This window comes from Sparus aurata, chromosome 8 (assembly GCF_900880675.1).
Source record: "Sparus aurata chromosome 8, fSpaAur1.1, whole genome shotgun sequence".
NCBI lineage: Eukaryota > Metazoa > Chordata > Actinopteri > Spariformes > Sparidae > Sparus > Sparus aurata.
In genome coordinates, this window is record NC_044194.1 from 22,234,425 (window position 1) to 22,247,701 (window position 13,277).

Sequence of the window (13,277 nt, forward strand, 5' to 3'; positions counted from 1 at the left end):
CTGTATGGACCTGGTTTATCGGGAGCGATTGATCTCAGCTGGATTTTGCATTAAAACGCCTGTAGAGAAAATAAGGAGGGAGAGAGGAGAAAATAATCCAAGTAAGACACAACATAAGTGTGCGATCGCAGGATGGTGATGAGAACACCAACTCTGCTGACTTTCTGTCACGTCTACTAGACTACAGCTGATGAGTTTGCATATACTGCGTGTAAGAGACATTTAAACTGTGATCGCAGCTATGCATCAATATATGCTAAAGACTTTAAAACAACTCGGCTGCGCATCATCTGTTTTGTAGCTCACACAGCCAACCCTTCGTTTTCTTTGGTCGTTCCTTTTATGTATTTGAAAGCAGCAAACATGTCTTATTTAAGCGATGTATGCAGTATTTGATCTCGCGTGTAGGCGTATGTGAACATGGGAATATAGCATGCTTGTATGTTGTATTTCTTTGTGTCCTTGTGAGGGATGGATGCCCCCGTAACAAAAGAAAAATGAGAAAAATCCCCCAGGAGGGACATTTTTGCTGGATCTCACATCTATAAAAAAAGGATAAACCTGTGAGATACATTTTTTTCTCTCTCCATTTTTAAAGAAGACTCTCAATGATTAATCCTCTTTAAAATGTTTCATTTGCTGCCATTTTCTGTGAAGCTTTCACCCCTTTTTAAATTCCAGCCTTGACCTGATACTGAATGTAGAATAAACAGCTTCAATAGTCGTGCTAAAAAAATAAGATTGTATGACAGATTGCACCATTTAAGCATAAAGGAAACTCAAACTCCTCCAGTTGCTTTAGTTTAATTAGAATGTTTATGCCTGCAAGAGGGGGACTTTTTAACAACTTGTTGTTGGCTGGAAGTTTTCCTTCCTCACTCGATCTCAACAATGAAGTTGGCGAGAAAAAGGCTTTCATAATCAGTAGGAATAACGACAAAAGTACAAAAACAAGACCTGGGTCGTAACAAGAGAAAAAAAGAGTTTTCCTTTTTAGTAAAACAGCTTGAAGGCTCAGTGCCAATACCCTTTGAAGCTTTGTGTCCATCTTATTAAGGTAGTATTTGAACACTTTAATCAAAAGATACTTTGCCAACAGTATTGAAGAACTTACCCACAATTCCAGATTCTTTTGTGTTCTTAATTACGCCATCAATGAAAGCTTCTGTTTTTTTCACATTGATTCTTCCCAAGAGAAACGTTACAAAACAGAGGATACCTCACTTCTTCCACTCATTTAATACACTTTAAAGGCAATGGCTACTCTTTTGAAAGTGTTTACATCAGCCCTGTCAAAAAATATGCCACATTTAGATAAAACCTCCACCTGTAGTCCTGAAATTCACTGCCCTGTTGTATTCATTAATGCCTTCATCTGTAATTATTGTGCCCTCCAAAACCCTCCATCACATCAAGTCCACCTAGTTCCCATTCTTAAACATGGCAGCTTGGTCAGTGGCTTGAGCTTTAATCTTTGAAGCTCTACTATCAGTTTTGCACGTGAAGGACTGTGTGGTAAAATTGTGAAACCACTAGTAGTTAGACTTTCAACTTAAAGCTTGCTGACAAACATTTCATTTATTATGACATATTCTAAGTGTCAGAGTGTGAGTAATGTCAGGTGGTCACAGTTTGGTAAGGCTTAGCTAGCAAAACTACTTATTTAGGTTTAGGCTTCAAAATGAATTTGTAAGGTTAAAGCATGAAAACTGCTTGGAAGGTTGTGGTAAGTTGTAGGCACAAAAATTACCTAGTACATTTTAGACTTCAGAATTACATGGTAAGGTTTAGTTAGTAATGGTTTCAGATGGTAATCAATTTGCTAGGTCTAGTCAGCAAAACTACTTGATAAGGTTAAGGCATCAGAACTACTTGGTAAGTTTAAGTGCTTCAAAATTACATTGTAAGATTTATTTAGTAATGTTGTCAGTTTGTCAAGGTTCAGTTTAGGCTCCTAAACTACTGGGTTAGGTTTAGGCACCAAAACCTCTTGGTTAGGTTTAGGCACCAAAACTACTACATTTAGGGTTCAAAATTACCTTATAAGGTTTAGGCCCTTAAACTACTTGGTTAGGTTAAGGCACCAAAACTATTAAGTTAAGTTTAGGCACCAAAACTACCTTTCTAGATAAGTAGAAACCCCCCCAACCACCTCGACTTGGTATTCTATCGCGGGCTACTACACTAAAGGGGTGATTCCAGAAATGACGCATGAGGGCTAATTGCACTACATTGCATCAACCACTCCTTACTATAAGTACGTCAGAATTTCTCCTGTGATGAACGTAAACAGGTTATTTTCAGCTGTTTAAAGAAACATCCGAAGCTGTTTATATTCAGGAAATAAATACTTTTCCTGAGTCCCAGGGTGAATCCCATTTTCAGCCCATCACGTCTGTTGCAGTGATCAAACATGCCTCCACCATACAGCAGCCAGCTCCCTTCCATTTACCTAACATGGCTGGAGAGTAAAACTCTGGGTTAAATGAAGAGGCTGCGCAGGCTGTGCCATCCATCCTTGACACCCAACTAGTAGAGGGTGTCACCGTTGACAGCTCCCATACTACATGACAGAATGATGAGCCAGTGGTGCAGAGGTGAGAAACTGAGCAGAGCGTGTGCTGTGTTGCTATGTGACCTCTGGGATGAAAATACTTCATCACAAAGAACATGATTTTTTTCTCTTCTTTCGGTGTCAGCCACATGCCTCAAATGTAAATGTTAGCACATGAAAAGACGTGTATCCAGCTCACTCAGTATTATTTCAATCAATCTTAAATTGAATGTGGTGAATGACCTAATTGTAATAAATTAACTGTGTATCATAAGATACAGAAAGAATGTCATGCTATGGAATCTGTCTTTGTCTGATAGGAGATTTAGGGAGTTCTAAGTGGGATATAGAGGTTTTCTGGTGGATCCAGTCCCAGAATGCAAATTAGTTAGGCAACCATTCAATATAAATTAACAACTGCACACATTGGTTGGATCCCAAGTACATTACACTCCTATCAGCACACAGAATATGCACAGGGACAACAGGGATGCATAAATTCTCCCACTATACGACTGCTTTTAAGGTCTGAAGGTTGCAGGAAGAGCCTCTCTGACTCTCTTGATTGGTGGTAATGATATAAAACAAAATCTAACCAAAAATCCATCCAAAACAACTGCTAACATTTACTCCGTGGACTCCATCAAAAAGAGAGCATGTTTTTCTTCCTTTCCATCACAAACCTCTACCTTCCTCTTAATTTTCATAAAAGGCCTGACCTTTATGGAAACAGCTTCAAAAGGGAACTTCAATTTCAATGTAACCCAGGTCCCATGTAGTTAAGAGAAAAGCTAGAGTGGTTAATACGATGAGACTGGGCCTGGGCTCGTTGTAGGAAAAATACAACTATTTTATATGTTACTTTAATAATGACCACCACAACTGTACTTTAAATACAAAAAACCTCACAGGTATTTATTTATACAAAATGAAATAATATTTAAATGGGAAGATATTTCCTTATGAAATAGATGGCGGCAATATAGATAATGGCAAATTTACAGCTTCTTCAAATGGTTACTTCTCTTTTAAGTTTCAAAACAAAACGTGTTGCTGTACACACTTGTATAATAAAGCATAGGTACTCAAAAATCACTTCTTTTTACTTTCAAAGAAATACCTCTTATACCTCTTCTTATACTTGGAGATAAAGGAAATCAGATCCTCTTAACATATTCAATTTACCTTCAAAACAGTTGCTGGAAACGACTCAATATGTACCTGTGGGCCCACACACATTCACATGAAACATACTAGAAACAAAACTTAAACCCGTTGCAGGCCTGTTGGATGAAGCTTGTGTGCGGTGGGGCCTAAAAACTGTAATGGCCGCTTCACTCTGAGCGTAAAATAAAAGCACGTGCACAATTGTTTCAGTTAGTACTCACGAATCCAATGTTTGTTAGTAGGGATAGAAGGGGACAAGCGATGGCAGTCTCATGAGGGCAATGGAAATGGCAGTCACAGTTCAAACACACAGGCGTGGGCAATGGCGCACAGCAACGAAGTCACAAGGAAGAAAAAACAGCAGGGCCGTCGGTTGGAAACCCGTCTCGATCTCTCTCTCCTTCTCCAACGTCAGCCTCCTTTAAGGATATCATTCATAAGTTGAGCCACAATATCAACTGCTATCTCTTGTTGAATTAGCATTAGTTCGCTTTAGCTTCAAAGTCATCTTAACGCTAAAACTACGATACACAGGCACATTAGCACTGCATGCTACCGCTAGCTAGCATGTCGCTAACCGCGTTACACATCCAGTCTACTTTACACTATAACTGTTAGATATAGCACAAAATACAGGCATACACATCATATTCACCTCTTGCAGGTCACACAGAAGTTTGTATCAGGACAACGAGTAGTCGACCTCCACGATAAAACTTAAATGCTCTCCACAACACGATGCCTCCTTCTTAGCTCTCTGGTCGATAGCGTCTCTGTCTCTCCTGTCGCATGCTCACTACGCACCAAGCTAACCTGCGCCACTAGTCCCACCTCTTAAACAGTGACTTTACTCTGATTGGTTTGTGAGTTTGATAACCACCAAAGGAAACACAGGAATTAAATGATTGACATTAAACAGGTAACAAGTTAGATTACACATAAGAATACTGCTACTTCTTCTCTCCTTTTCTCTGGATCACGGATATCTTATCAACTCTATGAACTTAACCTTTTTAGCATATTTATCTTTTAACTGTAAATAGTCTTATTAAACTGTACATATTATATTTATACCTTTTATCCAGCACATATTTTAACCATTAGTTTTTTAATATTATGAACTTTCTCTTTCAAATTCCATGAACTTTTTAATACAACATTTTATCATACTTTGAATTGAATTTTATGCACTGTATCCTAAATGATTTTAGACAGGGCTACACCCTCCCCTTTCTGACCGTGTAGATGTCCTCATCACACCTTTTGTCTCTCTTTGACTTGGAAGGGTGATTCCTTATCTCCTCCTCCTCTTTGCGCCTTTTGGATGTTTTCCACTTTTTCCTTGGTTCAGTGTCTTGGTCTGGAGGGTTTAACTTCAGTTGAATGACCATACCATGGTGCATGATAGTAACTGGCTCACAGGATTGGTGACCAGGCTTTTCATAGGTCAATCTCACAGTTGGTTTTGGTTTTCTCAGAGATTTTCTGACTGTGGGAGACCCGTCAGTCTCACTCCTTGGATGTTTAAAAGATTTGTTACTCCTGCTTGACAAAGGCGAGCTTGCTCCACCTTCTACATCTTGTTCTTCCACAGTATCGTTATTCGTCTCTTGAACATCTGAGTCTGACTCAGTAGGTTCAACACCTTCAGACAATTCCTCATACTCTGTTTCTGTAAGTTGTTGATTGTCTGCAGCTTCACAGTTTTCTTCTTCAGATCTTTGATTTTCAGCTGCCAACTGTCTCTGGACTTCATCCACATCAAAATCAGGTTGATTATGGACAGTTTCAAACTCTGAGCCTGATGACTCTGTGTCACTTTCTTCTACTGGGTCAGTAGACTTGGTTGTTGGTTGACGTTGCCGGGTAAGTTGAGCTCTCGTGACAGGTCTCCGAATATGTTCCTTATCATCTAACGGAGTAGACATCCGGACCATATAACCGATGGGCAACAGGTGGTCTCGATGGAGAGTTTTGACGACACCTGGACCATGTTCTGGTTTGACCTTGTAAACTGGCAGATTTGGCAACTTCTCCAAAACAACATACGGTGTTGATTTCCATCGATCTTGCAGTTTATGCTTTCCTTTTAGACCCACATTCTGAATGAGAATTCTGTCACCTTTCTCCAAAGGTAAGTCTCTCACACGGTGGTCATAGCGTGCTTTGTTTTTCAGGTGACTCTTTGTGGCAGCGTCAGATGCCAGTTGGTAGGCTTTTTGCAACTCCTTTCTCATTCTGGCAACGTACTGCTGGTAGGAGGACTCACTTTCACCATTGGGTGAGATTCCAAAACAGATGTCAATGGGTAGCCTTGCTTCCCTTCCAAACATGAGCTGATACGGTGAATATCCTGTGGAATCATTTCTTGTGCAGTTGTACGCGTGTACCAGGTATGTGATATGCTGACTCCAGCATTGCTTCTTCACAGTGTCCAGGGTACCAAGCATTGCAAGGAGCGTTCGATTGAACCTTTCTGGTTGTGCATCCCCTTGAGGGTGGTAGGGGGATGTTCGTGACTTTCGAACCCCGAGCATGGACAAAAGCTCTTTGATCAGTCGACTTTCGAAATCTCGGCCCTGATCCGAGTGTATCCGTGCCGGTAGGCCGTAGTGCACAAAATACTTCTCCCACAATACTCTTGCAACAGTGATAGCCTTTTGATCTTTTGTGGCAAATGCCTGTGCATAACGTGTGTAGTGATCTGTCACTACTAACACATTAGTAACACCTTTAGAGTCAGGCTCTATCTGTAAGAAGTCAATACATACTAAATCTAAGGGGCCATTACTTGTTATTTGATTCAAGGGCGAGGCATGCTGAGGGAGTGTCTTCCTGGAGATACATCTTCCACAGGTTCGAATGAACTGCTCAACCTCAGCTGTCATCCGCGGCCAATAAAATCTGTCTTTGATCAGTTCAGTCGTGCGTTCCACTCCCATGTGTCCACACTCATCATGCAAAGACCTTAACACCATTGGGCGATATCTTGCTGGTAAGACCAGTTGTTTGATCTGTTTTCCACACATCTTTTCTTTCACTCTGTAGAGTAATCCATCCTTTAATTCCAACTTGCGGCTTTCTCGTAGCAACAACACAGTCTCGGGCGAATCATTTTTGGAGCGAGTCAGCCCTTTATTCTTCTCCATTGCTTTCTTTAATGGCCCAATTGCTGGGTCCATATCTTGTGATGCCTGGATATCTGTCGGGCTCAGCTGGTCAAGGGTGTTTAAGCTAAGGTTCACTGGGAACACGTAGGCTTCTGGTACTGCTGTTGCAGGAGCTCCCAGCTGATCCACCAATCTGTCAGTCACATCTGTTCCTTCACTGATGCAGGCACGTTTGCAGAGGGCTTTGATGCCATCAGGTGGGACACTGGTCCATTCTTTAGCCTCCTCTGAAGTGTACTGTCGAGACAGCAAGTCAGCATCGATATTTTGCCTCCCAGGACGATACTGGATGGTAAAATCGTAGGTGGCAAGGGCGGCGAGCCAGCGATGCCCAACAGCACTGAGTTTGGCAGAGGTCAACACATATGTTAATGGGTTGTTGTCAGTTCTTACAATAAACTTGGCACCATACAAGTAATCATGAAACTTGTCCACGACAGCCCATTTTAATGCCAGAAATTCCAACTGATGGACTGGATAGTTATGCTCTGAGTCTTTAAGCTTCCGACTGGCAAATGCTACTGGCCTAAGGCCCTCAGGATATTCCTGGTTTAGGACAGCGCCTAACCCATTCATACTGGCGTCGACATGCAAGATGTATGTCTTAGTGGGGTCAGCGAATGCCAACACTGGGGCGTTGATCAAACAGTCACGGATCCGCTCAAAAGCCTCCTGACAGGCTGGAGTCCAACGTTCTCCAAAGGGCTCTGATGGTTTAAAATAGACTTTGGCTGAGTCCACACTCTTTTTGGATTTGGGGTCTTGCCAAGTCGGGGCGTAACCTTTGGTGAGCTCGGAAAGGGGACGGACAATGGCGGAGTAGTTTGCAATAAACCTCCGATAGTAACTGCAGAATCCAAGGAAGGACTTGAGAGGCTTCAGGTGAGTGGGTGCTTTCCAATGCTTGACTACTTCAACCTTTTCTGGATCAGTAGCTATTCCATTTGCAGACACAATATGACCCACGTACTTAACCTGAGGCTGACAGAATTGACATTTATCAATAGAAACTTTTAACCCGATCTCCTCTAGTCTATCCAGCACCTTGAGGAGACGTTGCTCATGCTCTTCAAGTGTTTTGCCAAAAACAATGATGTCATCCAAGTACACAAGGGCTTCCAGAAGATGCATATCTCCAACAGCTTTCTCCATTAAGCGCTGAAACGTTGCCGGCGCTCCTGTGATTCCTTGTGGCATACGCTCAAATTGATAGAAACCAAGGGGACAAATAAATGCTGTCTTTTCTTTATCCTCTTCAGCCATCTCTATCTGGTAGTAGCCACTACGCAGATCTAGCACCGAGAACCACTGGCTGCCTGACAAGGAATCCAGGGCGTCGTCAATGCGTGGCATTGTGTACTGGTCTGGTGTAGTGCGGTTGTTGAGTGTTCTGTAGTCGATACAGATTCTTATAGTCCCGTTCTTTTTGCGGACTACGACGATCGGTGAGGCATAGGGGCTACGGGACTCTGTGATAATTCCAGCGGCCAGCAGTTGCTGTATATGTCGCCTCACATCGTCAATGTCTGCAGGGGCTAATCGCCTTGACCTTTCCCTGAAGGGTCTGGGGTCATGCAGGCGTATGTGATGTTCAACTCCCTTGGCCAAGCCAACATCCCACTCATGCAGCGAGAAAACATTCCGCCTTGCAGCCAACTTCTGCTGAAGCCGACTCTTCCACTCTTCGGGGATGGGTGAATTCCCGAAATTGAAGAGACTTGGGTCCAGAGTTTCAGCTGTGAGGTCGGACGGCTGGATTGGGGTAACTGTGTCCACAGCATACATCTCTGCAATTACAGTCCCCACTGGGATAGATGTTGTTTTCTTGGATTCATTCTGAATGAGCACAGTAAAACTGTTGCTGTCAATATCGGCATCTGAGAGCACACCGGGCTGTATTAACACACCGGCGGGGAGTAACTGGGCAGTGGGTGCATCAATAAGCACGAGGTCTTTAGATGGGGCACTCTGTCTTTCCACTTTACAGGTTGCATAGTATTTTGCACCTGGAGCAATTGAGAGTGGACTGGGACCTTTCCACTTTATCTGTCCCAAGACTTCATTCTTGGCTAGCTGTTCTTGTGCTTTAACAGGGGCATACACAGACTGAATCCTCATGGAGTGTACAGTGTTCTTGTTACTCTTCGTCTTCACCAACTCCCATAGGCGGCGGAACAGAGATGTATTGGTTCCAACCAGCACAGGGGTTTGTTGTTGGTTTTTTGGCTCAGGACAAATCAAGGCGAGCACTTCTACACGTCCCGACACACCAGTGATCTCCTCAGTGAACTCCATCTCTACAACAACGTAGCCTTTGTAAGGATACTCTGTGTCAGAGAGGCCCCAGAGTCCAAGGCAAGAGAGGGGTTTTATGGGGACACCTGGTAAGTGTTTGTTATACCAGTTTTCAAAAATAATAGTCACATTAGACCCACTATCAATGAGAGCATCGCAGACCATGTCATTAACTCTGATGGCATGAATAAATGATGGACCTACAAGACCCTCAGGTAGGACAGTGTTATTCTCTGGGACTTCGACTTTGTTTGTTCTAGCCACACACTGCTCTTCAGCAACGGGCTTTGGGTTCTCTTTGTTGGGGTCAGGGGAACCTCGCACCAAGCGTATGAGCTTTCTAATTACTTTCTGGGGGTTCTCAGGTGCAGTGCATCTGGTAGCTATGTGACCATTTTCTCCACACCTATAACAGAAATATTCATCATTGTGCTTGGAAGATGACACCTTGGAATGAGCAGGCTTGTGAACTGGAGCTGCTTTGTATTGGTAAGGCTGTGGTGTGTGTTCTCGTGGGAGGTCTGATGTGTATTTTACTGCCATTACACTCATTTTACTTTCTAGGGCTTTCACTTGTTTTCTCAGTGATTGTAGTTCACTCTGTGACTCATTTTTCTGTTTTTGCTTTTCCTTAGGCTCTTTAAAGGAATCATCAGATGGCGGCTGTGGCCGTGGGTTGTTTTTTTCTGCTAACTGCGCTCTCAACTCTTGAATCTGAGCTTGCAGTTCACTCTGAGATGCTGAGTCAGGTTTTTTCTCTTTTTCTGCTTGAATGGTGCGTACACGCTGAGGACGCATGGGTGTCACTTGGCTTTGTCTGGCTGACTGGCGGCCTTCCTCTTCCATCACTTCTCGTAGCAGAGTCAGGAAGGTAGGGGGATCACTGCTCCGCTCCCTAATTTTCAACTGAAGCAACATGAGCTCTGAGGTGGATCCTCTAATAAGTTGCTTTAACCGAGCGCTATTGGCAGCGCTAACAGGTAAACCACCTCCTTGTACTACTTTGACAAGAGACCTCTCTAATCTTCGCAGAAACTCTGAAAGACGTTCACCAGGCTGTTGGCGAAGGGCTCTAAATGACAAGTATAGTTCCTCTCCAGACTCTACTGTACCAAAAATGCTCTCTATAGCCTCTATGTATTCATGTGGGCTAGCATCAGGTTGAGTCAGACGCACAGCTTGAATGATCTCAAAGGCAGGCCCTTTAAGACTTTCCAATATCCGACGTTGTTTCTCTTTGTCTGAGCACTCACCTTCTGTTACTAAGAGTGTTGCTTGCTCCAGCCAGTTGTCTAAGGACTCTTCTCCAGCGGGGGTGGGACTGACCCCAGAAAATGTCCGCAGACGTCTGTATGTGTGGCTGTCAGGTTGTTTGTTTGTTCTGTTCATAACATCACCGACTGCACGGATGATGTCTTCAGGGTTGCTGCTACCCTCTTTGGTGGGGGTACATAGACCTTGAATGTCCTCTAAGGTTTTCCCTTCACTCTGCAGAAAGGTGAGTAATTTGTCTTCAAACTTATCAAGCTGAGGCTCTGTGTAGTAGACAGCTTTCCAGCCACTTCCGCCACTTATAGGCATAATCTCGGGGGGGATTTTAGAGGGGTCGATCTCTTCACTACACTCACATAGCACCATCAGCGATTGTTGTTGAGGGTGAAACATTTTGCCCCTAACGGTAACTTTCCCTAATGCTTTGATGGTCCCTGCTGTTTCTTCAATGTCTTCTTTAGAATTTATTTCAGGCACTCCATATAACAGGAGGGCATGTTTTACATCTACTGACTCTCCTTTACACCAGTTAACTAGCTCAAGTTGTGACAGACTGCTTGCTTGACTTGCCATTATTGCTCTTGATTTTAATTACTGTTAGCACATTACTTTTATGTCAAAACTTTAAAGTTGTGGGGTCCAGATTATCAAATTATCAGATATTTACTTTATGTTAATATAATCCCAGCGGTGCCTCCATTTATGTAACCCAGGTCCCATGTAGTTAAGAGAAAAGCTAGAGTGGTTAATACGATGAGACTGGGCCTGGGCTCGTTGTAGGAAAAATACAACTATTTTATATGTTACTTTAATAATGACCACCACAACTGTACTTTAAATACAAAAAACCTCACAGGTATTTATTTATACAAAATGAAATAATATTTAAATGGGAAGATATTTCCTTATGAAATAGATGGCGGCAATATAGATAATGGCAAATTTACAGCTTCTTCAAATGGTTACTTCTCTTTTAAGTTTCAAAACAAAACGTGTTGCTGTACACACTTGTATAATAAAGCATAGGTACTCAAAAATCACTTCTTTTTACTTTCAAAGAAATACCTCTTATTATACCTCTTCTTATACTTGGAGATAAAGGAAATCAGATCCTCTTAACATATTCAATTTACCTTCAAAACAGTTGCTGGAAACGACTCAATATGTACCTGTGGGCCCACACACATTCACATGAAACATACTAGAAACGAAACTTAAACCCGTTGCAGGCCTGTTGGATGAAGCTCGTGTGCGGTGGGGCCTAAAAACTGTAATGGCCGCTTCACTCTGAGCGTAAAATAAAAGCACGTGCACAATTGTTTCAGTTAGTACTCACGAATCCAATGTTTGTTAGTAGGGATAGAAGGGGACAAGCGATGGCAGTCTCATGAGGGCAATGGAAATGGCAGTCACAGTTCAAACACACAGGCGTGGGCAATGGCGCACAGCAACGAAGTCACAAGGAAGAAAAAACAGCAGGGCCGTCGGTTGGAAACCCGTCTCGATCTCTCTCTCCTTCTCCAACGTCAGCCTCCTTTAAGGATATCATTCATAAGTTGAGCCACAATATCAACTGCTATCTCTTGTTGAATTAGCATTAGTTCGCTTTAGCTTCAAAGTCATCTTAACGCTAAAACTACGATACACAGGCACATTAGCACTGCATGCTACCGCTAGCTAGCATGTCGCTAACCGCGTTACACATCCAGTCTACTTTACACTATAACTGTTAGATATAGCACAAAATACAGGCATACACATCATATTCACCTCTTGCAGGTCACACAGAAGTTTGTATCAGGACAACGAGTAGTCGACCTCCACGATAAAACTTAAATGCTCTCCACAACACGATGCCTCCTTCTTAGCTCTCTGGTCGATAGCGTCTCTGTCTCTCCTGTCGCATGCTCACTACGCCCCAAGCTAACCTGCGCCACTAGTCCCACCTCTTACACAGTGACTTTACTCTGATTGGTTTGTGAGTTTGATAACCACCAAAGGAAAAACAGGAATTAAATGATTGACATTAAACAGGTAACAAGTTAGATTACACATAAGAATACTGCTACTTCTTCTCTCCTTTTCTCTGGATCACGGATATCTTATCAACTCTATGAACTTAACCTTTTTAGCATATTTATCTTTTAACTGTAAATAGTCTTATTAAACTGTACATATTATATTTATACCTTTTATCCAGCACATATGTTAACCATTAGTTTTTTAATATTATGAACTTTCTCTTTCAAATTCCATGAACTTTTTAATACAACATTTTATCATACTTTGAAATGAATTTTATGCACTGTATCCTAAATGATTTTAGACAGGGCTACATAATGAACAAATAAAATGGCCTTGACAGATAAAAAGAAAATCAAAATAATTTCCTTTTTTGTGTGTATAAGTGCATTTTTAGCAATAACTGGGCACCTAGGAAATCAGTAATATCAGCTTCCTTCAAAGGCTAAATAATGGAAAGCTGAAGTAAAACAACACAAACTTTAACATTTTTAAAACATAAATAGCACAATATGGTATTTCTGTATATAGCAGACAATGAAGACAGTTGGACATGGCGAGTGAAAGAATCTTAATAGCCACCGGCGAGTGACAAAGACAATCTGAGAGGCAATCTGAGATCTGAAAAGTAAAAGTAATGAGAAGTGATGTGTAGTTTCATCTGCAAAGGCTAAGTCAGTGGGTAGGAGCAGATATCAGAATGTTACAGACACACTGAGTGTTTCCCCTCAAGGATAAAAACCTTTTTTTAAAGACAAACAACTCCATCATGAATGTCTATGGACAAACACAGCCTC

The 13,277-nt window shown here is 42.1% G+C and overlaps 1 protein-coding gene across 2 annotated transcripts; it reads right to left on the reverse strand.

Moving 5' to 3' along the window:
- Nucleotides 1–3,442: 3,442 nt before the first annotated feature.
- LOC115585910 (uncharacterized) lies at nt 3,443–12,784 on the reverse strand. 2 transcript variants are annotated; one of them, XR_003984794.1, is made up of 3 exons: nt 12,229–12,784; nt 4,377–11,992; nt 3,443–4,140 (listed from the first exon to the last, which is right to left on the reverse strand). XR_003984794.1 is itself a non-coding variant. In XM_030424550.1 (2 exons), exon 2 carries the CDS (start codon nt 11,029–11,031, stop codon nt 4,939–4,941), a length of 6,093 nt encoding a protein of 2,030 aa, XP_030280410.1. In that variant the 5' UTR covers nt 11,032–11,992; nt 12,229–12,784; the 3' UTR covers nt 3,443–4,938. The 2 variants fall into 2 exon arrangements, 1 of the variants encoding a protein (XP_030280410.1); XM_030424550.1 differs by having other exon boundaries at nt 3,443–11,992.
- Between the last annotated feature and the right edge of the window lie 493 nt (nt 12,785–13,277).

What these genes read in the sequence shown, in the direction of transcription:
- LOC115585910 (XM_030424550.1), bottom strand. Translation starts at nt 11,031, where the DNA reads ATGGCAAGTCAAGCAAGCAGTCTGTCACAACTTGAGCTAGTTAACTGG.